The sequence below is a fragment of the Salvelinus namaycush genome, chromosome 3, assembly GCF_016432855.1.
Source record: "Salvelinus namaycush isolate Seneca chromosome 3, SaNama_1.0, whole genome shotgun sequence".
In the NCBI taxonomy this organism is placed as follows: domain Eukaryota; kingdom Metazoa; phylum Chordata; class Actinopteri; order Salmoniformes; family Salmonidae; genus Salvelinus; species Salvelinus namaycush.
Window position 1 is genome coordinate 44322311 of NC_052309.1, and position 27135 is coordinate 44349445.

General features: G+C 42.3%; 1 protein-coding gene across 1 annotated transcript in view; it reads right to left on the reverse strand.

Moving 5' to 3' along the window:
* Positions 1-11165: 11165 nt before the first annotated feature.
* Positions 11166-27135, reverse strand: part of LOC120043889 (transmembrane protein 132E-like) — a 106794-nt gene continuing 90824 nt past the window's right edge. The window contains exon 9 of the mRNA XM_038988492.1: positions 11166-13771. Within this exon, the coding sequence (XP_038844420.1) occupies positions 12704-13771 (1068 nt within the window). The 3' untranslated portion in view covers positions 11166-12703. The remainder of the gene's footprint in view (positions 13772-27135) is intronic.

The following is a 27135-nucleotide window of genomic DNA, read 5'->3' on the forward strand; positions in this document are numbered from 1 at the left end:
TAAAAGTTACATATCACAACATTTCAATTTGAAATCTTTTGGACCTCAGAGCAACCTTGAGGGAATCGTATTTGAGTCAGAAAATGATGGTCGTATGATAGGGAAGATATAAAAAACCTTGCAAAGAGCTTATTCTCTTGGAAAATAATAATAAGTAGGTAATAATACAATACGTTTTCTGAGCAAATGTAAGAAATAACAAAAATATACTGCAAAGTTGGCACAGAGCTAGAAACAGGGTGACAGTGTCTGTCGGCGCCATCTTGTCAAAGTACATGTTACCGTGGAAACGATATCAACTACTGTCAGCTCAGCTGTCCTACAACACAATATTCTATAACTGGCTAGTTTTGTCTTGACTCATCTCTCCTTATTTCCGCCGTTTGGCCTAGATCTTTCCTGGGAGACAAATCCCAGAACGGATATCCTCACAGTTGTGGGCTACATGTAGACATTGCAGAAACATATCCCAGCTTGAATGTAGATCAAATCAAGTTATTTATACAGCACATTTCAGACATGGAATGCAACGCAATGTGCTTTACAAGAAAACACAAATAAAAAACAATGAAAATAAATGCTGAAATATTTACTACACAACAAACACAAGATAAAAAAATGAAAGAATGACACAAACTGAACAACTAAAAAGCACCCTAAGGAAAAGCTAAGATAAAAATATGTGTTTTAAGATCTCTTTTAGTATCCACAGTTTCAACCCCCCTCAGGTTCTATGTTGCCTTCTCTGGATTTGAGGTCTTACCAATGCCTTGCCCAGCTCCTCGAGAAAGAGCCGTCTCCTCTGGAGCTTCCCTCTGTTCCAATCTGGGTTCAACGCCATCCAGATGACAAACACGTTTCACGCTGAGATGTCCAAAATTAAAAAAAATATCAGAAGTGGCCAGCTTAGGGTTCTTCTTTTGCAGCTGTAGCCATTGCCAGCTTGTTTAAACCCCTCCTTTTGTGGCATTGTAATGCATTATGATTTCTGGTTTTTGATGTTCCTGACCACAAATTCTCCCATCCCTATGCAGCGTACTCATGAGTACCACATTTGTGCCTTTCTTTGGCACGTAGGACACTAGGGACGTGTCGGCCGTGAACAAACTTAGAGGAATTGATAGGCCTGTTTATTCAACAGCTGAGGTGGAAGTTCTGGCATATTTTTTCGTACTGTTCCTACCATCGTCAGCTTCCTCTTGAGGAGCTCCTGTCCCAGCTTGTGCGAAAGTAAAAAACTTTATTGCATGTGATGTTGTGGCCACGGAGTCCCTGTGTCACGTCCAGGACAACCCACATCCTTTGGTTCTTCTCAGGGGCTCCTCCATCTGACTTCCCCGTATACACTTGCAAGTTCCACGCATATGATAAAGCGGCATCACAGACAGCCCAGATCTTGATTCCATATTTTGCAGGTTTAGACGGTATGTACTGCCTGAAGGGGCAGTGGCCCCTAAATGGCATATGCTGTTCATCAACAGTAACGTTGGGCCCAGGGTTGTAAAACAGGGGAAGGCAGTCCATCCACTTGTTCTACACTGACCTGATTGCAGCTAGCTTGTGTCTCTGTCGCTGAGCTGGTCTGGTGTCTTGGTTATCAAAGCGGATAATCCTGGACATAATGTGGATGTTTTCCAGAGACATTGTTTCAAGGAAATATTATCTGCCAGTTTCTGCATCCCACAGGGATTCTATGGATTCCCCATTGGATCTGAAAAAAACAGCAAGGATAAGAACCCCAAAGTATGCATGTAAATGAGTTTGGTCCATCTCCTTCCTTCTCTCTCCAAAAACACACCTTCCCTCCAAATTAGTGCAGTCCAGAATCATTTTCTTGATGGTGTCTGGGATTAACAATTCAAAAGAAGACTATGTCCTGCACATGAGTAACCATCATCTGCGTCGGCCCTGGTTGCATCCTTATCACATTGACAGCCATGCGGGGTGGCTCATTCCTTGGGCAAGAAAACCATTCAATTTCCCAATTTTTTAACATCCATATTTCTCCTCCTGAAGGCTGCTGATGAGCTGGTTGCTGATGGGCTGGTCCTGGGGCTGGCTGAGGGGTCAATCTAATTGTCTTCTCCAACTCGCTGTCAGACTTCGTATTCTGAGACTCCAAGACATGATCCTCATATTCGGAAAATTCTTCATCTTCCAAAGTGGAGGACGCTCCTTCGACACTAGCTTCTCTCTCTGCCAAAATTACTGTGAAGGTACACAGCAAGCCTCTTTGTTTAATTTTTACTTGTTTTCACCTACACACACACACACTTTGGCACACTTTTACCAGTGGACCCGAACACCACATATGTAATATAAATGTGTAGGGGGGTGTACAGTGTGCACTTCATGAAAATGTGTTATTTTACATGTTCTTCACAGAAAATGAGCCGTCTGGTCTTGATGAATACCCGTGCTGCAGCATTCTCTATGTTTTGCAGTTGACCAATGGCTTTCTTGGGTAGACCAGGCAGGAGAGAATTACAGTAGTCAAGCCTGCTTGTAATAAAAGCATGGATGAGTTTCAGCCTTAGAGCGAAATGGACGCATTTGGCAATGTTCCTCAGGTGGTAAAAACCTATTTGTGTCACATTCCTAATTTGTGATTCGGATTTTAGTTCAGAATCTAAAATAACACCTTTATTGCCCATGAATTAAAATGTGCGGCTACATTCTCTCTCTGTGCTTTGGCTCCAACAATAAGTACCTCGGTCTTGTCTGGATTTAGCTGGAGGAAGTTGTGAGTTATCAAAGTTTTTAAATCACTAATACAATCACTAATACATGGAGCTAAAATCTACTGGAGACACAGGAATGAAAAATTGTGTATTGTCTGCGTAGCAGGGAAAATCAATGCTGTGCTTTCTGATAACGCTGCCAAGGGGTAACATACAGTTGAAGTCGGAAGTTTACATACACCTTAGCCAAATACATTTAAACTCAGTTTTTCACAATTCCTGACATTTAATCCTAGTTAAAATTCCCTGTCTTAGGTCAGTTAGGATCACCGCTTTATTTTAAGAATGTGAAATGTCAGAATAATAGTAGAGAGAATTATTTATTTCAGCTTTTACATTTATTTCATCAAATTCCCAGTGGGTCAGAAGTTTACATACACTCAATTAGTATTTGTTAGCATTGCCTTTAAATTGTTTAACTTGGGTCAAACGTTTCAGGTAGCCTTCCACAAGCTTCCCACAATAAGTTGGGTGAATTTTGGCCCATTCCTCCTGACAGAGCTGGTGTAACTGAGTCAGGTTTGTAGGCATCCTTGCTCGCACACGCTTTTTCAGTTCCGCCCACACATTTTCTATAGGATTGAGGTCAGGGCTTTGTGATGGCCACTCCAATACGTGGGGATGTTTTTTAGCGACAGGTACTGGCAGGATCGAGGGATGAACAGAGCAAAGTACAGAGCGATCCTTGATGAAAACCTGCTTCAGAGCGCTCAGGACCTCAGACTGGGGCGAAAGTTCACCTTCCAACAGGACACCGACCCTAAGCACACAGCCAAGACAACGCAGGAGGGGCTTTGGGACAAGTCTCTGAATGTCTTTGAGTAGCCCAGCCAGAGCCCGGACTTGAACCTGATTGATCAACTCTGGAGAGACCTGAAAATAGCTGTGCAGCGTCCAACCTGACAGAGCTTGAGATGATCTGCAGAGGAGAATGGGAGCAACTCCCCAAATACAGGTGTGCCAAGCTTGTAGCGTCATACCCAAGAACGGTCAAGGCAGTAATCGCTGCCAAAGGTGCTTCAACAAAGTACTGAGTAAAGGATCTGAATACTTATGTAAATGTGATTTTTCAGTTAGTATTTTTTTTTTTACATTTGCTAAAATTCTAAAAACCTATTTTTGCTTTGTCATTATGGGGTATTGTGTGTAGATTGATGAGGGGAAAAAACGATTTAATCCATTTCAGAATAAGGCTGTAAAATAACAAAATGTGGAAAAAGTTAAGTCGTCTGAATACTTTCCGAATGCACTGTATATGCCAAGTTGCTCTCTCAGAATATCATGGACCTGCAACTTTGACTTTCTCCACTCTTCCTTTCTGCAATTTCTCTTTAATTGATTAGTTTCCTCACTCATCCAAGTTTCATCACATCCAAGTTTCCTCACTCACCCTCACTCATCCAGGCTCTCCTATTGGATGTGGCTTTTTTCAACTTTATTGGAGCCACCGTATGGCATCAATGGTTGCCCTTAATTTGCTTTTAAAGTTATTAACTAAATCATCACGAGAGGAAGGCGGAATAGGTGGTGGAGTATTGTTCATACACTCAACAAAATCTATAGCAACTTCAGAGGTAAGATAGCGTTTATTAATAATGCGTTCAGTATTACCCTGTGCTATGGGCAACAAGGTAGTAAAAATGTCACAGTGGTGATCAGATAAAGCAACATCAATAATAGAGGATATGTCAATAGAAAGCCCCTTGGTAATAACCAGGTCCAGAGTATGGCCACGGTTATACAGTAGGTGGGCCCAGTAACATGTTGGATAAAGTCCATAGAGCTCAAAAGATTCATAAATTCAATGGCCTTGGAGTCAGTCTCTTTGTCAACATGAATATTAAAATCACCCCCAACACAAGGATTTTATCATAGCTCTCAAGGACAATAGACAATAGTTCAGATAAATCAGTAAATAAAGTGGGGCAGTGCTTTGGTCGCCTATACAGGGTTATGGCTGCTGGCTGACTTTTTATTGTCATTCACAGCCAATACAGATACTGTACCTATCTACATTTTCTCTGGTGGTGCTGGGGCTACCTTGCCAAACATGTCAGTCGTCATACCTTCCTGCATGGTGTCCCATATTTCAATGAGTCAAACTCTTGTACATGCAAATGTATTTGGTGATTAAAGGTGAATCTGATATTACTAAAGACACTTGTGAGTCCTCTCGTCACAGACTTACATATCTGACCCAGCTCCTATCACAGAGAAAGAGGGGGTGGGAGAGAGAAAGTCTGTCACCATACAGGCATGGAAGCCAACATTAAATACACTGTTGAATTTAGCCAATCAGAGATTATGATTCATAGCTAATTTACAAGGGACATATGTCAGCATGACAAAATGTAGCTACTTGCCAACAACACACCAGTCTCAGGTTTGACGGTTGACAGCCCAAGTAGAAGCTAGTCGGAGGTAATCCATATCCTGGCTATCAGCCCAAGATTGTTGAACAACTTTATAGAAACCCATTTTCACTAGAGTAGCTATTTCCCGAGCAAGGGCAAGTACTATCCACATGTAGGAAAGGCTATTCATTGATGTTTGTAGCGCAGGAGAGTCGAGTGGGGACGAACAGATTCGGTTCAGTCAGTTGTCCTGATGAGCTCTTCCCAGCGAGCTAGTTTATGCTTGTGGCTAGAAACTTCAGCTAGAATTCGAAACTTGTCTCCTGAAGTTGAAATCATAACATTTTTATCTGAGTATCTGTTCGGTCTTTTTTAAAAACAAAAATCGAACGTTAGATATAAATGCCATAGTTGTAACTTTTCGATTAAAATCACTAAAATAAATGTGCTTTAGCCGTCACCCTGGCCTGATATTGCCTACACTATCTAATTACTTCCCCCTCCTTACTGCTGCAAGCGGGAGCAAAGGACACGGTGTCTGCCCTGTGTTGTTGTGTTATCAGCTTGCAGCGCAAACTCTCCCCATTGAGCATTGTAGACCAGGTCACGGTGACATCCACATAGTTACTACCAATATTACAAGTTATTTCTCGTGTAGGCTGCTATCCTAATCAAAATAAAATCAAGTCGGTTGGAACAAATTGAAGATAGTGAGCAAATCCAGGGAAAGGTATTTCTCACGTCACCCATCGACATAAACATCACTTTCGTTTACAAGTTTTAACTAGTGCCATGCAGCTGCGGTTGCCAGCTAGCCAGCGTAAATTAACTGGGAAGGGTTTATCAGGATGACTGTCTGAAACTAATCCATTCTTCTCCACACTAGACTCTGAGCTACGCAACATACGTCATCCATTTGGATGAGACGTTCCAGTGGGCAAGTTCATTTTGCGTGACTTGATACTTCGGGTGGGCTCATTTTCTACCATACTATTGGTCCTCCTAAGGAAAGGTCTTCGGCCGCCCAGTTAACAGGCTAAAGAAGGCATGAATTGTTGACATATTTGTAATCCTAACCAAACCCTCAAGTCATGAAGCATGACTTTATGACCAAATTATCCTATTTACCCTTTGTAGTCAATTTTGACACTAGAATAAATGTTTCTGACTCATATCGATTTCACATAGCCGGCTTTCAAAAGGAGAGGTCAGTTTTCAAGGGCAGTTGACCTTTAATTCAATGAAGGGGAAAGTATTGTAATTTTTATTAAGTACATGTGGGCCAGTTTCCTTGACACAGATCAAGCCTGCTCCAGAACTGAAAAGCATGGTCAATGGATAATCGTAATTGAAATGTCTCATTAGTCCAGGATTAGCTTAATCTGTGTCCAGTAAAACTGTCCCCATAGTGTCAAACTTAAACTGAGTGTATCGCCGGACATATGTAATCATTACCGTAACTTCATTTATTTAATCAAAGCATTGTTGCCCAATGATCACATAACATATTGTTCACAAAGCTACATGACATGGAAATGCAATCATATAGTTATCAAAATGATTCTTACTGTATTACTATCAGTGATGATGAAAATGAAGGACTGTGAGGCAATGCGCCATTTGACACTATTGGGTCACAGTGATTAAACCACCATGCCACCGTTGACAGATGCAGTTACGCAAAATCGCAACCAATTATTCTTTCCATTCATTGTCACATTTGAGGAATTATATTAATTTATTCTGTTTGCTGACAGTTTTCAAACGTTCTACAGATGCAGTCACAGTAAGCTTCCATTTTCCTCTAATATTTCAATTTTTAAAGCTCATTACTTATCCTGTCATATTGTCTGCTTATCCTCCACCGATTATGAATTAGCCTAAAAATAACATTGTTGTTCGACAATGTCACGACACTATGTGCAGTATGTTTTGTGCAGTACTTGCCAGTTTGATACAGCATACACTGATGGTATGGACATTTGGTGTTTGATTGTATGGTCATCACTTTCATATTCCTGTGTTAATTCCATCTCTGACTTATCCTACAGATGTTGCGGATACCATGTTTATCCAAGATAAACTATTATGAATGAAATGTATGAGATTGCTTCCCTTGAGTGACAGCGGTGTATTCATGACATCTAGATCACATATATATAGCACATTTTCAAAATCAACTTTGTATTTTGGTCCACCGCACCCTATCCACTTAGTACTACCAATATAGCAGCATCCACATGGGCACATTTAATACACATCAAGTCAATGTTACTTTAGCTAATGATTCATAGCATGAAGACCTTGTTGGAAACCAATGATTGCCCTCTGTCTTTGGTTACACTGGAACAGATAAATCAGGCAGTTCTACCTGGAAAGACTTAAGGTTAACCTACCCCCTGAGGCAAATAGAAACAGTTGCGTGACTGATAGACATCCTTGTGCATTAAATGACAGATGGCTAAATTACCCATTCTCAAGATAAAGTATCTCTCACACAGTAGGATACCAGGAACAGAGGCAGACAGGCTCCTGTTTTACCTCTGTACTCGGACTGGTCCGCCCTAGGCTCTCTTGGTACAGTAAATGGAGATAACCACAGAGAGAGGAGTACCACCTACTGTACTTACCCATTTAACCAGAGACAATAGAGGAAACTGAAACCAACCACACATTGTCGAGTTCCTGTCAGATTTGTGGGGGTGAGGCAACAATCAGTAGACCAGAACTGCATTTGATAGATTTTCTGGACAAGTTGAAAGAGTTCTGAGCAAGCCTCCCCCTCTTCAATTTACTGGGGGAAAACTACTTTGTACCCATGTAGTTCTATGGTGACCATTAGGCAGGCATGAGATGACACGCCCATTTAGGCAGACGAACAGAGGACAATGTGGAGAAGCCCGTCTGCGGTATCTCACTAAATCTCAGATTTAACTTCTCTAACTATAATTAGTCCCGAGCTCCTATAATCATATAGGCCAATGCATTGAAGGGCCACTAATTCAGAATGGATGGTCAACTTTGATACATTATATATGTTAATGTGATAATTGTGTAGTGAGAATAATTGGGCGCATAATTGAGATTTAATCGGTAAGAAAGGCTTTTTTGAAAAGCTGTGGGAAGTCCAATTCCACATGATCTTAATTTAGATTTCAGGTTGTTTTATTACTACAAATTATGTGAAGTTTGAAAAATCAAAAAGTTTTGTTACGATTATGTAAATGATCTTATACAACGTGTGGGTCTAATCCTGAATGCTGATTGGTTAAAACCGCATTCCAGCCGGTGTCTATTCCACAAGTTACCACCGGCTAAATCCATGACGTTAAAATGCCTATTTACTATGTTTCATCTGAATGTGCAATCCACTATCTCATCAGCCCAGCCATGCAATTTATAAACTTGATCTCCACTATAAAAAGCATAAAAAGACATTATCTCACAAATTTTTTTAGACATTTAGTTTTCAACAGCTGAGATTTGTATAAACCTTGCTGTCTCTCTCCGAAATTTTGCGACATTGTTTCAATATTCAAATTCGATATCCAGCTGTCCCATAGTAATGAACGTGTCGGGGGTCGGGACGAGACAGACAGGCAGGCAGTGTTTCTCAGCCAGTGGAAATAATGAATCAGCTGGCATAATTTTTTATGGATATATACAAATAAATGTCAATTGAAAAAAGGTAAAAACAAAATGAAGTGCAGCTAGTTTGCAGTCTTTCCAGCTTCAGTTTGAAGTTATTGTGTTAGCTGTGTTGGCTAGCTCCTCTGAACAACAGTGTCCTGACGAGTGAGCACATTTTCTATGACAGGGGAAATCGCACCTCATTAGCTCATTGTTATGGATGTCTCCAAATAAATGTCACTAGGAAACAGCTTAAACAAATGCAAATGCAGGTACTTCGCTGTTTTTCTGGCTGCACTTTTTGACGTGGTGATGTCAAAATGAGGGTGTTGTACAAAACAAAGTCATCAGCAATTGGATAATCTCTAACCAATGAGGGTATCAAAGCCAATTATGAATTTTCAAAACGCTGCTTTACCCACGTGTGTTCTGGCTCTGGCCCAACCCATTGGTTTTTGGGACCAATCAGAACGGTTAGAATGTGTTCTCATTCGGTAAAGAGTTGGGGAGGTACTCAGATCCAGACTGAGGAAAATGAACAAGTGTCCGTGGGCATGGTATAGCATTTGGCCGGAGCAAGGAGTCTGGGTAGCCAGACAATAATTAAATGGTAGTAGAATGAAAATGGTTTGTGTATGTGGGTCTGGCTTTCTTACTTCTGATTAACTGTATGATAAGGAACTGCATCCTGCCATTCCTAGGGCCTGAAAAATAACTGAAGTATGGTTAAAATAATTGCATCTACCTTCTAACATAAAGACATTTTGAAGTTTGGAAAATGAGAATGCATACACAGTATGTGACCCAATGACAGTTTTTTATGACAGTGTTATAACGATGAGTAGAAAGGACACATTGTTTATGTATTGTATTTTCTTTAGTCCTTGACATATGGAGGAATATACAAGGGTTTTGTTTTTCAGGAGAATACAGGAAATTGAACAGTGTTCTGTACATGAACATAGTATCGTCAGTGTGGTGGTGCACAGTCACCAGAACCGTGAGGTTTGCACGTCTCCACGTGGGGTACATTTCAAAAGTATTCAATCACATGTGAGAAGTAGCAGCAGCTCAGAGAAGAAATATAATGTACACAGAAGTATGTACACCGTCAGCAAAGTCACATTACAAAAATGGTTTTGCATATACATATATATACATGGAGGAAGGAAACGTATACAAATTATCAGAAGCTATAAAATGTTTTTCATAAAGACATTTGCTATGAGTGATCTCTGAAAGCATAAAATCGACTTGGAAAGTCAGGGACTATAAAAAAAGAAGAATGTTAAAAAGCTGCTATTAGAAACGTATCCCGCTGTTGTTAAGCAGTGGTACTGATTTGGGTTGACCACAGTAATACAAGAGACAAAATATCCATTTGATGATCAAAGTACAGTAGAATATCAACACATTCATCCTGAAACACCATTGTTAGAATGGGGGTTAAAACTATGGGTAAAAAAAAGGCCTGCTGTAACCAACTGTTCATTTCCTCAACCCGTTTCTTTGTACTTGTGTGGGTTAGAAGCAGAAGCTTGAATAGTCATGTCTTTGATTTTCAAGACCATTTACCTTTAGATGTTAACAGGATTTAATTGAGATTTAATCACATTGTGGAATTAGGTCATTATTCAATGAAACCACTTGGAATGCACATCACATGGCATCCTATAAATCAAATTCTTAAGAATTCTAAAAGAACTAAAAAGCATGTAGGACAGCCACAAAATGTCAGCCATCTAGGCTGATGTTTTGTGTGGAAATTAACTGATTGGAATTGATTTATAACTCATATTGAGTGGTTGGGTGACATTTTCTCTTCCATTGTGGTCATATTGGTCATCATGTGATAAAAAAAAACACAGCAAATCCAAGCCCTACTTAGAGCATATAAATAAACTGAAATAAAAATTGAAACTTTTTTCATTTTGTTTATTTTTCATTACTCCTGAAAAGAACTTGGCAAATCATCAGATCAGCACGAAAGAACATTACTTACCTTTAAAGAATCCCACCCAGTGCTTTAACATTCGTCACAGTCTAGCCAATGCCTCTACGTAACCAAACCTACAAATGGCATCCGATTACATTTATCATTTAGTCATTCTAATTAGTGCAGGTACACTAACCAAAACTCATAACATCAAAATTAAGATTTCATCAAACCAAGTCAATTCTGAGAAACTTAATAGGTGCCACCACCAAAACAATGGCACAATGTGTCAGTACCGGCGCGCTTGGCTCCTGTGGCAATCATGACCAGCTCGTATGCAGCATCCATGCTTTATTACTGACATATTCTGGACCAAACATAGTACTTCTCATTATGTGTTTAGGTTAATTGGAAATTGGCAACACAAATATTCTGACTCTGTACAAATGAGTTGGTGTCAAATCAAATCACATTTTATTGGTCGCGTACACATATTTTGCAGATGTTATCGCAGGTGCAGCGAAATGCTTATGTTTCTAGCTCCAACAGTGCAGTAATACCGAACAATACAAAACAATACACACAAATCCAAAACATTTAAAGAAAGAAATTAAGTTCAATTGGGTCATGATTACACGAGTTGACGATAATTTAAAAAGAAGAAAAAAAGGAAATGGAATGATTTCTGCTGCAAAATCTTTTGTCGGGATGAGAGTTCTTTCATTGTAATTCTTAGGGCCTCGGTGTACAGTGGGAAATCATAGTAAAAACTGCAGAGGAAACACTATGGTTACAGTGATGGGCCAACATGTTCCCAGCACACAACACTTCCCCCCTTTTCTGCCTGATAACTAGTTCAGTGTAATGTTGTTGCTGAAGAGGACCTCAGCTGGCCATGGTATGTACATATGAGGAAGGGCTGTAGTAGGCAGGTCTGGCACGGCATGCATGTAATGCATGATAACATATGTCCTTTAGTATTGTCTAGGTATGATTAGATAATAATTTACAAATTTAAACATCTATAAATTTGGAAAATTGCTGATTGTGCCTCAGTATCTCCTTTCATGCAAAGAATTTTGGAGATTGTTTACTTCATGATATACGTACAAGCTCTTGTCTTTTCCAATATAACTAAACCTTTGACCAGTTGTAGCATTTTGGATAATTGCCCCCTGCACTGCCCCTTAACCCAAAGTGTGCAAACAGGATGTCAGCATTGAAATCAGTTGTGATCAGTGAAACCCATTCTATAACCCATTCTAAGGCATTAGACTTAATCAGGATAGTGTATGAAACCAGTAGTAGGGCACTGACTTGGACTATGTATGAAATGTAGCAAAATGTACGGTAATGACATTGAATGAAACCATAGTATGTGCTGTACCAAGAACAAAGAAGGAGGTTTTGCCATTGACGAATGCTTCCCTACTTTGGTAAGATAAAAAGAAATCCGTAATATGGTTTTTAATGAGCGTCTTTGACAATTGGTTGTCCATCATGTTGTCCCATGTTGGCCTAAAACCATGCGTCCCAAAAACGGTTTCTTTGAAATGTAATCTGCACATCAAAGGCCTCCTTGTTGGAAAAGGTACTTGGAGTTTGGATAAACCGACAAACACAGAGCCAAGACCCAACCCGTCCCGCTAAAAACACTCCTGTCTGCTAACTAACCCTCAGCAACAGTGACAGAGAACTTCAAATCCATCCTCCAAAACAGTGCTCATGACTGAAGCTTCTAATTCCATTTGAGAGTGTACTCCCCTACCTCTGTAGAAAGGACATCCACACAAAGCCATTTCACTAGCGTTTAAAATCCTTTAGTCCAGTCTTTGACTTTCCAATTGTTTTTGCGACTTCCAAAAAAAGTGAGTGTGTACGGGAAACAGCACTGTGCAAAGAAAAAAAAAGAACCCAAACAAAAACAGAAGAGTAGTTGGCCATGGTTTTTGTTTGTGAAAAGTTGTCAATAAAGTGAAAAAGAGAAAAATAGAAAGGAAAGTATTTTTAGAAAGCTCCAAGGCTTCTTAACAGCCGCCCCTTCAGGCTATTTCCTTTATCCTGCGCATGTAGTCATGCAATTCCTCTGGGTCCTGAAAGCCCATGTCCTGGCAGACCCACTGAATGTCCTCTTCATCTGCGATGGGGATAGAGTTGTAGGGCATGTCTTCTGTGGGGAGCGTGGTGAAGGTGGTGAACTTGACGCGCTTGCGCTTGGATGTGGGCGAGCTGGCCTCCTCGCCGTGTTCCTTGGTGGAGCCCCCGGAGCTGCCGTCACCCCTCCCATGGACCTGGCTTTGAACGCTGGTCTGGGAGCTGCCGCTGCTGTGGTGGTCCCCGTGGCAACAAGTCTGTAACCCCTCCATGGGGTTGATGGGGTTCTCCACTGTCTGGGGTGAAAGGTCACTCTGGGCCCTCAAGGGCTGTCCGTTCCCTAAAAAAACCCAGTGGTGGGAATGGTCCATGTTGGCTTGGCCCTCGGGGGGGATTCTCTTGTGGCGGTACTTGAGAACGAACACGATGCAGTTGATGAGGAAGACCAGGATGGCAAGGCAGAAGACGCCCAGTAGGGCATACATGCCGATCTCCAGGTCGGTCATACTGCGGGGTGCGTGGATGAAGTCATCGTCTTCCTCCTCTTCCTCTCCCTCGGTGGGCCTCTCTTGGTTGCTGATGGTCGGGAAGTTGGTGTAGTCGATGGGAACGCTCGCCGGCTGCTCGTTGGACGGCTCGAAGCCTCCACCACCGATGTTGGAGTCCACCACTGGCTGCCTGGTGACATGGGCTGGCTCGATTTCAATCTCCATTTCCTCCTCTGAGTCTTCCTCCGGTCCGAAGCGGACTTTCACGTACACAGGGGCCGAAGCGATGATGCTTTTGCGCTTGGTCTTCTGACAGGCCTCACAGATGGTCATCTCCATGCGCACAATCTCCCCGGAGCCCTCGCCCTCTGCCACCACCACTGGCCAGCGCTGCTGAGGCTCCTGGGATACATACACCACCTTGTCGTTCAGCGTGGAAGCATTGAGATTGTAGTCCTTGGGGTCGAAGAAGGTCAGAGGCGATGCGGTGCTGTCGCTGTAGTAAAGCCAGATGGACAAGCTGGCCTCCTGTGATAACAAGCAGATGAAAATGTAGTTATTAGTGTTTTTTCTACCATTACAATGCCCCAGCATTTCACTGAGGAATTATACATAGTGGACAATCTGTCGACAAACTCTCCTGGAGGCTAAGGAGAGAGACATTTTTAATGTATTTTTAAGAAACACAAACATTTACCAGATAAAAATATGCTGAAATGCTTTCAGGACAAACACAACATGAGCATTTCGTTAGTTGGTTTGATGAAACCAATGCTCTTTCACACCTCTGCATGATGTGTGATATGAATATACAGTACCAGTCAAAAGTTTGTACACTACTCATTCAAGTATGTAGAAAATAGTAAAAATAAACAAAAACCCTGGAATGAGTAGGTGTCCAAACTTTTGACTGATTCTGTATATGTGACCAATTCCTGCCTTTGAAGTCTCTTGACTCGCTCTGATCCCTAAATCTTCTAAGCATGTCTAAACATCGGAACCCCCTACCTTGGCACAGAGCGAGACACACACAGGCGGTCTGTCTCAGAAGTGTACGCCAGCGAACACACGGTTCACTCTGAGAAAGGAGGGGTGAGTGGGTGTTGGGCAACTGTTGTCCTGCAGGCAAACAGACGGAGCTGCATGACTGCACAGCAGTTTCCCTGACAGCTCGAGTATGGCATTATGAGAACAATGGCAATGTTCGGTGGCCATGTCTCCAGGTAACAAGGTATTTTTCTAAAACAATACCTCTCCGCGCACCTGCTTTGTAGGGCTGACAAAAGAAAATAGCTTTTCTGACAGAGCGCTTTTAGATCCCAACTGAGACGTCTTTTCACTTTCCAACGAGAGAGGCATTTATCTAAATTCTGTCTGGATTGGAATGCCCTGTTGGAGAGCTGAGATTTATTTTTATTTGATTCAGGTGGACACTGAACTTCAAGGTTGCTATGACATTCCTGCTCGAGCACGGGCCTCTCATCTCCACTTGTCAAAATTAAGGGGGCCTTTGAAACACATGATTTAAATAATACATTGAGTATGTCACCCTGTCCTGATGACCCACTAGTACAATGACACATGAAAAAGGTTAGGCACAAAGCAAACAACCCACTGGGCACAAACTGGTTAAATCAACGTTGTTTCAACATAATTTGTCAACAAATTGTGATGTGAAATATACGTGGAAAATACATTGGATGTGAAAAAAGTAATTAACGTAAACTGTTGTTTTGAGGTTGAAATTTAAACCTCAGGATTTGGCTCCCAAGTGGCACTGCATCTTCTCAGTGCTAGAGGCGTCACTACAGACCCTGGTTCGATCCCGGGCCCAGCGTCGCCCGGCTAAGACGGGGTAGGCCGTCATTGTAAAATAAGAATTTGTTCTTAACCTCATTAGGGTATGTGGGACGGTAGAGTCTCACCTCGTCAACAGCCAGTGAAACTGCAGGGCGCCAAATTCAAAACAACAGAAATCCCATACATAAAATTCCTCAAACATACAACTATTTTACACCATTTTAAAGATACACTTTGTTGTAAATCCAGCCACAGTGTCCGATTTCAAAAAGGCTTTACGACGAAAGCACACCAAACGATTATGTTAGGTCAGAGCCAAGTCACAGAAAAACACAGCCATTTTTCCAGCCAAAGAGAGGAGTCACAAAAAGCAGAAATAGAGATACAATTAATCACTAACCTTTGATGATCTTCATACTCATGTTACACAATACATGTATGTTTTGTTCGGTAAAGTTCATATTTATATCCAAAAATCAGAGTTTACATTGGCGCATTATGTTCAGTAGTTCCAAAACATCCGGTGATTTTGCAGAGAGCCACATTAATTTACAGAAATACTCATAATAAACATTGCTAAAAATACAACTGTTATGCATGGAATTTTACATCCACTTCTCCTTAATGCAACTGCTGTGTCAGATTTAAAAAAAACTTTACGGAAAAAGCACACCATGCAATAATCTGAGTACAGCGCTCAGAGACCAACACAACCCAAACAGATATCCGCCATGTTGTGTAGTCAACAGAAGTCAGAAATAGCATTATAAATATTCACTTACCTTTGATGATCTTCATCAAAATGCACTCCCAGGAATCCCAGTTCCACAATAAATGTTTGATTTGTTCGATAAAGTCCATCATTTATGTCCAAATACCTCCTTTTTGTTAACGCGTTTAGCCCAGTAATCAAAATTCATGAGGCGCGATCACTAGGTGCAGACGAAAAGTCAGAAAGTTCCGTTACAGTCCGTAGAAACATGTCAAATGACGTATAGAATCAATCTTTAGGATGTTTTTAACATAAATCTTCAATAATGTTCCAACCGGAGAATTCCTTTGTCTTTAGAATTGCAATGGAACGCAAGCTACCTCTCACGTGAACGAGCATGGTCAGCTCATGGCACTCTGGGAGAGACCTTACTCAATCCCCTCTCATTCGCCCCCACTTCACAGTAGAAGCCTCAAACAAGGTTCTAAAGACTGTTGACATCTAGTGGAAGCCTTAGGAAGTACAATATGACCCCATAGACACTGTATATTCGATAGGCAATGAGTTGAAAAACTACAAACCTCAGATTTCCCACTTCCTTGTTGGAGCTACTCAATACTGGCCCCAGCCATAAGAAGTTAATCAGGGCAAGGTGACCGGAAACATGACCGAATACAAACAGTGTAGCTATTCCCTCCGCAATCAAACAAGCTAAGCGTCAGTATAGAGACAAAGTAGAGTCGCAATTCAACGGCTCAGACACGAGAGGTATGTGGTTGGGTCTACAGTCAATCATGGACTACAAAAAGAAAACCAGCCCCGTCGCGGACCACGATGTCTTGCTCCCAGACAAACTAAACAACTTCTTTGCTCGCTTTGAGGACAATACAGTGCCACTGACACGGCCCGCTACCAAAACCTGCAGGCTCTCCTTCACTGCAGCCAACGTGAGTAAAACATTTAAAAGTGTTAACCCTCGCAAGGCTGCCGGCCCGGACGACATCCCTAGCCGCATCCTCAGAACATGTGCAGACCAGCTGGCTGGTGTGTTTACGGACATATTCAATCAAGCCTTATCCCAGTCTGCTGTTCCCACATGCTTCAAGAGGGCCACCATTGTTCCTGTTCCCAAGAAAGCTAAGGTAACTGAGCTAAATGACTATCGCCCTGTAGCACTCACTTCCGTCATCATGAAGTGCTTTGAGAGACTAGGACCATATCACCTCCACCCTACCTGACACCCTAGACCCACTCCAATTTGCTTACCGCCCCAATAGGTCCACAGACGACGCAATCGCAATCACACTGCCCTAATCCACCTGGACAAGAAGAATACCTATGTAAGAATGCTGTTAATCGACTACATTTCAGCATTTAACACCATAGTACCCTCCAAACTCGCATTAAACTCTGCCCTGTGCAACTGGGTCCTGGACTTCCTGACGGGCCGCCCCCTGGTGGTGAGGGTAGGAAACAACATCTCCACCCCGCTGATCCTCAACACTGGGGCCCCACAAGGGTGCGTTCTCAGCCCTTCAACCTCAGGAGGCTGAAGAAATTCGGCTTGTCACCAAAAACACTCACAAACTTTTACAGATGCACAATCGAGAGCATCCTGTCGGGCTGTATCACCGCCTGGTACGGCAACTGCTCCGTCCACAACCGTCAGGCTCTCCAGAGAGTAGTGAGGTCTGCACTGCGCATCACCGGGTGCAAACTACCTGCCCTCCAGGACACCTACACAACCCGATGTCACAGGAAGGCTAAAAAGATCATCAAGGACAACAACCACCCGAGACATTGCCTGAAGTTTACAAACTATAATTTCAAGTTTGTCAAAGTTTCATATATTCAACTTCTCAGATGCATTCAGATTCAGTTTTCAAATTCAGTTACCTACATTCAGATTCAAAACCAGAGACAACATCCTGGTACTTTGACAGCCAGGAAAAGTAGAGGAGAACAGATCGAATTAAATGCTCATTGTTAACAGAAGCTTCTGGCAGTTTCTGAAGCCAATGTGGCATGTTTAACTTTTTAGGGATAGGGGGCAGCATTTTCACTTTGGATGAATAGCGTGCCCAAATTGAACTGCCTCCTACTCTGTCCCAGATGCTAATATTTGCATAATCTTATTAGTATTGGATAGAAAACACTATAAAGTTTCTAAAACTGTTTGAATTATTTCTGTGAGATTAACAGAACTCATTTTTGCAGGCAAAATCCTGAGTTGAAATCAAAACAGGAAGTCAGAAATCTGAGCTTGTATGTATTCACCAGAGTCCCCAATGAAATCCCCTTGAGATATGAATGATTGTGCACTACCTAGGGGTTCCACTAGATGTCAACCAATTGAAATTATAATGAAGCTTCTATGTTGTTTTGGGAGTGAATGAGAGCAGAATATATCAGATGTCCATCAAGCAGCCATTTTGTGATCACATTTTTCCTTATGTTAGTCACTTGCATTCCATTGCTCACGAAGACAAGAAAGAATACTCCGGTTGGAACTTTATTGAAGCTATATGTTAAAAACATCCTAATGATTGATTCTGTACTTAGTTTGAAATGTTTCTTCGACCGGTAATATCACTTTTTGAAGTTTTTGTCCGATATAACGCTGACCAGAATTAGCGTTTGGATATGTATACCAAACGCGCTAACAAAAGAAGGTATTTGGACATAAATAACGGATTTTTTCGAACAAAACAAACATTTATTGTGGACCTGGGATTCCTGGTGTGCTTTCTGATGTAGATCATCAAAGGTAATGGAATATTTATCATGTATTTTCTTGTTTATGTTGACGCCATCTTTGCGGCTGTGGTGTTTTACTTTTGAGCGCCGTCTCAGATTATTGCATGCGTTTCTTTTTCCGTAAAGTTTTTTTGAAATCTGACACAGCGGTTGCATTAAGGAGAGGTATATCTATAATTCCATGTGTATAACTTGTATTATCATCTACATTTATGATGAGTATTTCTGTTGAAACGATGTGGCTATGCAAAGTCACTTGATGTTTTTGCAACTAGTGAATCTAACGCCTCAATGTAAACTCAGATTTGTTTATATAAATATGAACTTAATCAAACAAAACATGCATGTATTGTGTAACATGAAGTCCTATGAGTGTCATCTGATGAAAATAATCGAAGGTTAGTGATACATTTGATCTCTATTCTGGTTTTTGTGAAGCTATCTTTAGCTGGAAAAAATGGCTGTGGTTATTGTGGTTTTGTGGTGATATAATCGTTTGTAGTGCTTTCGCTGAAAAGCCTATTTGAAATCGGACACTTTGGTGGGATTAACAACAAGATTACCTTTAAAATGATATAAGACACATGAATGTCTGAGGAATTTTAATTATGAGATTTCTGTTTTTTGAATTTGGCGCCCTGCACTTCGACTGGCTGTTGTCATATCGATCCCGTTAACGGGACTGCAGCCATAAAAGGATAACTTTTTGAAGTTTTCGTCCGAAGTTATGCGGGACTTGCACGAGCGTTTGGAAATGTGTACTAAACGCGCTAGCAAAAGTAGCTACTTGGAAATAAATAATTGACATTATCGAACAAAACAACAATGTATTGTTGAACTAGGATTCCTGGGAGTGCATTCTGATGAAGATCATCAAAGGTAAGGGAATATTTATGATGTAATTTCGTATTTCTGTTGACTCCAACATGGCGGAGAAATGTTTTTTATATCTGAGCACCGTCTCAGATTATTGCATGGTGTGCTTTTTCCGTAAAGTTTTTTTGAAATCTGACACAGCGGTTGCATTAAGAACAAGTGTATCTTTAATTCTATGTAAAACATGTATCTTTCATCAAAGTTTATGATGAGTATTTCTGTTATTTGATGTGGCTCTGCAATTTCTCCGGATATTTTGGAGGCATTTCTGAACATGGCGCCAATGTAAACTAAGATTTTTGGATATAAATATGCACATTATCGAACAAAAAATACATGTATTGTGTAACATGATGTCCTATGAGTGTCATCTGATGAAGATCATCAAAGGTTAGTGATTAATTTTATCTCTATTTCTGCTTTTTGTGACTCCTCACTTTGGCTGGAAAAATGGCTGTGTTTTTCTGTAACTTGGCTCTGACCTAACATAATCGTTTGGTGTGCTTTCGTCGTAAAGCCTTTTTGAAATCGGACACTGTGGCTGGATTTACAACAAGTGTATCTTTAAAATGGTGTAAAATACTTGTATGTTTGAGGAATTTTAATTATGAGATGTCTGTTGTTTTGAATTTGGTGCCCTGCAGTTTCATTGGCTGTTGACGAGGTGAGACTCTACCGTCCCACATACCCTAGAGAGGTTAACGGGATCTCAGCCATAAGAAGTTAAAAGCAGTGGTTCGTACTTTCAGTTTGCGTGAATGCTGCCATCCATTCACGGTTTCTGGTTGGGGAAGGTTGTAATAGTCGCTGTGGGTACAACATCACTGATGCACTTGCTAATAAACTCGCTCACCGAATCAGCGTATTCCTCAATGTTATTGTCCGACGCTATGCGGAACATATCCCAGTCCACGTGATCGAAGCAATCTTGAAGCGTGGAATCCGATTGGTAGGACCAGCGTTGAACAGACCTGAGCATGGGCGTTTCCTGTTTTAGTGTCTGTCTATTGACAAAAAAATGGAGTTGTGGTCAGATTTTCCGAAAGGAGGGTGGGGGAGGGCTTTGTATGCGTTGCAGAAGTTAGAGTAACAAGGATCCAGGGTTTTGCCAGCCCGGGTCGCGCATTCGATATGCTGATAAAATGTAGGGAGCCTTGTTTTCAGATTAGCCTTGTTAAAATCCCCAGCTACAATAAATGCAGCCTCAGGATATGTGGTTTCCAGTTTACATAGAGTCCAATGAAGTTCTTTCAGGGCCGTCGATGTGTCTGCTTGGGGGGGCGGATATACACGACTGTGATTATAATCGAAGAGAATTCTCTTGGTAGATATTGTCGTCGGCATTCTAGGTCACGACTTCCGCCGAAGTCGGCTCCTCTCCTTGTTCGCTTCACTTGTCACTGTTCCATTTGTTTTGTTTTGTTTCCCTGCACACCTGGTTTAAATTCCCTAATCACACTACATATTTATTCCCTCTGTTTCCCCCATGTCTTTGTGTGGAATTGTTTTGTTACATGTTTCGTGTTACGCGCCAGGCTTGTTTTACCCCGGGTACCGTGTTGAACCCGAGTGTGTTTAACTTATGCATTATTGTGACTGTTGTCGCGCTTTGCACTTTTGCCATTTTGCCATTTGGCTGGAGGTTTTTGATGCAGTCGCGTCCGTCTGTTGTTACTTCTGCCAATTAAAGTGTGCGCCTGATCACAACTCTCCGCTCTCCTGCACCTGACGTCTTACCAGTAGCGCACAACCTGACATGAACAAAAGGACTTGAGTTCCTGTATAATCACACCACGTCTCGTTAATCATAAGGCATACACCCCCGCCCTTCTTCTTACCAGAGAGATGTTTGTTTCTTTCGGCGCGATGCGTGAAGAAACCAGGTGACTGTACCGACTCTGATAACGTATCCCGAGTGAGCCATGTTTCCGTGAAACAAAGAACGTTACAATCTCTGATGTCTCTCTGGAAGGCAACCCTTGCTCGGATTTCGTCTACCTTGTTGTCAAGAGACTGGACATTGGCGAGTAGTATACTTGGGAGCGGTGCGCGATATGCCCGTCTACGGAGCCTGACCAGAAGACTGCTCTGTCTGCCTCTTCTGCGGCGCCGTTGTTTTGGGTCGCCGGCTGGGATCCGATCCATTGTCCTGGGTGATGCACCAAACAGAGGATCCGCTTCGGGAAAGTCGTATTCCTGGTCGTAATGTTGGTAAGTTGACGTTGCTCTTATATCCAATAGTTTATCCCGGCTGTGTGTAATAAAACTTAAGATTTCCTGGGGTAACAATGTAAGAAATAATAAATAAAAAAACTAAATACTGCATAGTTTCCTAGGAACGCGAAGCGAGGCGGCCATCTCCGTCGGAAGTAGTTAAGTCTTCTTTGGATCAACATCTCAACCAAATATTATCCACGGTTGAAATGATTTAGTGTGCCCAGTGGGAAAGCACTAAGTAGATTTAAGGTTGACTGTCCTAGCAGGTGACTGTAATGTTCTAATTATATTCCATCAATATGAAAATGTATCCATCAGAAGGGTGCATTTTTACCCATTTGTTAAGTCTTCTTTGGCGAGCTCAGATTAACTTCGGTAAACATATCAACAGTATTCCCTTCGACCATAGAATTAGATACTAGATTTTAATATGATCTCTGTGACTTAAGACAGCTAAAGCGTTGCTGACTCATAGGAGAGGATGTGGGCATCGACTCTGTCCTTACAGGTAAAGTGTCACATATGCTCAATGACAATAGCTGCCCTGGCAATCAAGATCACAGTTCATGCTCAGGATGGTTGAACTTAACAAATGTTAATCAAATGCAGATGTAGCCTAATAAAAAGGGGTGGAGACCTTGTCCACTTCCCTCAGTTGTAAACTCAGCAAAAAAAGAAATGTCCTCTCACTGTCAACTGCGTTTATTTTCAGCAAACTTAACATGTGTAAATATTTGTATGAACATAACAAGATTCAACAACTGAGACAAACTGAACAAGTGCCACAGACATGTGACTAACAGAAATGGAATAATGTGTCCCTGAACAAAGGAGGGGGGGTCCAAATCAAAAGTAACAGTCAGTATCTGGTATGGCCACCAGCTGCATTAAGTACTGCAGTGCATCTCCTCCTCGTGGACTGCACCAGATTTGCCAGTTCTTGCTGTGAGATGTTACCCCACTCTTCCACCAAGGCACCTGCAAGTTCCCGGACATTTCTGGGGGGAATGGCCCTAGCCCTCACCCTCCGATCCAACAGGTCCCAGAAGTGCTCAATGGGATTTAGATCCAGGTCTTCGCTGGCCATGGCAGAACACTGACATTCCTGTCTTGCAGGAAATCATGCACAGAACGAGCAGTATGGCTGGTGGCATTGTCATGCTGGAAGGTCATGTCAGGATGAGCCTGCGGGAAGGGTACCACATGAGGGAGGAGGATGTCTTCCCTGTAACACACAGCGTTGAGATTGCCTGCAATGACAACAAGCTCAGTCCGATGATGCTGTGACACACCACCCCAGACCATGACGGACCCTCCACCTCAAAATAGATCCTGCTCCTGAGTACAGGCCTCGGTTTAACGCTCAATCCTTTGACGATAAACGCGAATCCGACCATCACCCCTAGTGAGACAAAACCGCGACTCGTCAGTGAAGAGCACTTTTTGCCAGTCCTGTCAGGTCCAGCGACGGTGGGTTTGTGCCCATAGGCAACGTTGTTGCCGGTGATGTCTGGTGAGGACCTGCCTTACAACAGGCCTACAAGCCCCCAGTCCAGCCTCTCTCAGCCTATTACGGACAGTCTGAGCACTGATGGAGGGATTGTTCTTTCCTGGTGTAACTCGGGCAGTTGTTGTTGCCATCCTGTACCTGTCCCGCAGGTGTGATGTTCGGATGTACCGATCCTGTGCAGGTGTTGTTACACATGGTCTGCCACTGCGAGGACGATCAGCTATCCGACCTGTCTCCCTGTAGCGCTGTCTTAGGGGTCTCACAGTACGGACATTGCAATTTATTGCCCTGGCCACATCTGCAGTCCTCATGCCTCATTGCAGGATGCCTAAGGCACGTTCACGCAGATGAGCAGGGACCCTGGGCATCTTTCTTTTGGTGTTTTTCAGAGTCAGTAGAAAGGCCTCTTTAGTGTCCTAAGTTTTCATAACTGTGACCTTAATTGCCTACCGTCTGTAAGCCGTTAGTGTCTTAACGACCGTTCTACTTTTGCATGTTCATCAATTGTTTATTGTTCATTGAACAAGCTTGGGAAACAGTGTTTAAACGCTTTACAATGAAGATCTGTGAAGTTATTTGGATTTTTACAAATTATCTTTGAAAGACAGGGTCCTGAAAAAGGGGCGTTTCTTTTTTTGCTGAGTTTAGTTTATGGCTCATTCATTTATAGAGTAAAAGAGGGGATGTTTAGCAGACGAAGTGGTGGAGGATTTTCCTGTGAAACAGAATCAAATGATGTGAAATAGCCTGAGAACCCCTCTGAGAGTTCCACTGGCAGATGGATTGACTGCCTTTTATGGCCCAGGCCCAGATAGCACTTTAGGACAATACATTACCCTAATTACATTTTAAGGTGCCAAGCAGCGAAAGGCGAGATAAATTGTCATTTAATGCCAGGGCCTGATGGTAGAGGTTTTTTGGCCAGAGCAAAGAGAGAGTTGGTAGAGAAACAATAGCCATTGTCCCCCAATTGCCTAGCCATTGAAACCTGGCTGTGTTCTCTCGTCATGTGGAATATGAACGAACACGGCCCAAGTGCGGAAAACACAGTTTCATCCAGCTTCTCAGGATAAGGTGGACTTGTGACCAATTATTTCTTTGTGAGGATTAGAGAAACCAAAGTCCCCAGTTGCCATCGTTGCCAGGCTCAAACACGACGGAAATAAGACCTCTTATTAAACAACATTTATTTTTGCTTGTATGATGTGACGTTCCCTGGGAGTTTTTCGTAATAAATCCGATTTTTTCCCCCACCCTGCGCCCGTGTTTAGGGGGGTTGTTTGGGCGCAGCACAGCATTAAGGCAAATAGGTTAATGAGCAGTGCGAGCGTCAACAGTCCGTCTTGTGGATGTGTGCTGCTTCCCCACAGATGTTCCTTGTAACTTTTTCTAAATCAATTCCAGGATCATATTAGCGGACTGGATGCAGTGTTACAAACAGTAAGACCAATTAGAGAGAACGTTTCCCTATGGAAATCTATGTGTTATGCAGGTAAGAAAGAGACTTCAACAGTAGTTGTTTTGCCAGCTATAGACGCTGTTAAGAGAGACACCCATGCGTTAAATCAAGGTATCAAAACAACTTAGATTGAATTAAGTGTCAGTTAAGATGTCAGTCTCCGTAATCAACTGCTTTCGTCTTACGCTGTTGCCGCTTTCAAGGAGCGGAACACTAAACCAGACGCTTATAAGAAATCCCGCTACGACCTCCGATGAACATCAAACAGGCAAAGCATCAACACAGGACTAAGATCGAATACTACTACGCCGGCTCCGATGTTCGTCGGATGTGGCAGAGCTAGCAAACTATCACAGTTTACAAAGGGAAACCCAGTCGCAAGCCTACCAGATGAGCTGAATGCCTTCTATGCTTGCTTTGAGGCAAGCAACACTGACACCAACACAGTTGGGATGGCACGACAATACCTCTTCCCCCTCAGATCTTAAAAAGTTATACAGCTGCACCATTGAGAGCATCATGACTGGCTGCATCACGGCTTGGTATGGCAACGTCTTGCCATCCGACCGCAAGGCACTATAGAGGGTAGTGCGTACGGCCCAGTACATCACTGGGGCTGAGCTCACTGCTATTCAGGATCTCTGTACCAGGCGGTGTCAGAGGAAGGCCCTAAAAACTTGTCATAGACTGTTCTGTTTGCAAACAGGCGGCAAGAAGAGAAGAAGAAGAGTCTGGAAATTACAGGACCCTTAACAGCTTCTACCCCCAAGCCATAAGACTGCTAAATAGTTAACCAAATAGCTACCCGGACTATCTGCATTGACCCCCCTTTGAACGAACTATTTTGCCTCATCACATACGCTGCTGCTACTGCTTATTATCTATCCTGTTGCCTAGTTACTTCACCCCTACCTTTATGTACATATAGTGCCTTCAGAAAATATTCAGACCCCTTGACCTTTTACACACTGTTACGTTACAGCCTTAACCTACATAAAAAAAAAATATATGATCAGCAATCTACACACAATACAAGGCAAAACCAGGTTTTTAGAAATGTTTGCAAATGTATTAAAAATAAAAAACAGAAATACCTTAATTAGATAAGTATTAAGACCCTTTGCTTTGAGACTCGAAATTGAGCTGCGGTGCAAACTGTTTCCATTGATAATCCTTGAGATGTTTCTACAACTTGATTGGAGTCCACCTGTGGTAAAATTGAAATGATTGGACATGATTTGGAAATGCACACACGTCTATACAAGGTCCCACATTTGGCAGTGCATGCCAGAGCCATGAGTTCGAACCAAGCCATGTGTTCGAAGGAATTGTCTGTAGAGCACAGATCTTTGGAAGAATAGCTAAAAATGTCTGCAGCATTGAAGGTCCCCAAGAACACAGTGGCCTCCATCATTCTTAAATGGAAGAAGTTTGGTACCACCATCACTCTTCCTAGAGCTGGCCGCCCGGCCAAACTGAACAATCGGGGGAGCAGGGCCTTTGTCAGGGAGGTGAACAAGAACCCAATGGTCAATCTGACAGAGCTCTAGAGTTCCTCTGTGGAGATTGGAGAACATTCCAGAAGGACAACCATCTCTGTAGCACTCCACCAATAAGGCCTTTATGGTAGAGTGGCCACACGGAAGCCACTCCTCAGTAAAAGGCACAGCCCGCTTGGAGTTTGCCAAAAGGCACCTAAAGTCTCTCAGACCATGAGAAACAAGATTCTCTGGTCTGATGAAACCAACATTAAACTCTTTGGCCTGAATGCCAGGTGTCACGGCTGGAGGAAACCTGGTACCATCCCTACGGTAAAGCATGGTGGTGGCAGCATCATGATGTGGGGATGTTTTTCAGCGGCAGGGACTGGTAGAATAGTCAGGATCGAGGCAAAGATGAACGGAACATAGTACAGAGAGATTATGGATGAAAACCTGCTCCAGAGTGATCAGGACCTCAGACTGGGGCGAAGGTTCACCTTCCAACAGGACAACAACCCTAAGCGCACAGCCAAGATAACGCAGGAGTAGCTTCGGGGCGAGTCTCTGAATGTCCTTGAGTGGCCCAGCCAGAGCCCGGACTTGAACCCAATCGAACATCTCAGGAAATACCTGAAAATAGCTGTGCAGCAACGCTCCCCATCCAACCTTATAGAGCTTGAGATGATCTGCATAGAAGAATGGGAGAAAATCCCAAATCAAAATATAATATTGTAGATTCTTCAAAGTAGCCACCCTTTGCCTTGACAGCTTTGCACACTCGTGGCATTCTCTCAATCAGCTTCATGAGGTAGTCACCTGGAATGCATTTAAATGAACAGGTGTGCCTTGTTAAAAGTTAATTTGTGGAATTTCGTTGCTTCTTAATGCGTTTGAGCCAATCAGTTGTGTTGTGACAAGGTAGGGGTGGTATACAGAAGATAGCCCTATTTGGTAAAATACCAAGCCCATATTATGGCAAGAACAGGTCAAATAAGCAAAGACAAACAACAGTCCATCATTATTTTAAGACAATTCGATCAGTCAATACGGAACATTTCAAGAACTTTGAAAGTTTCTTCA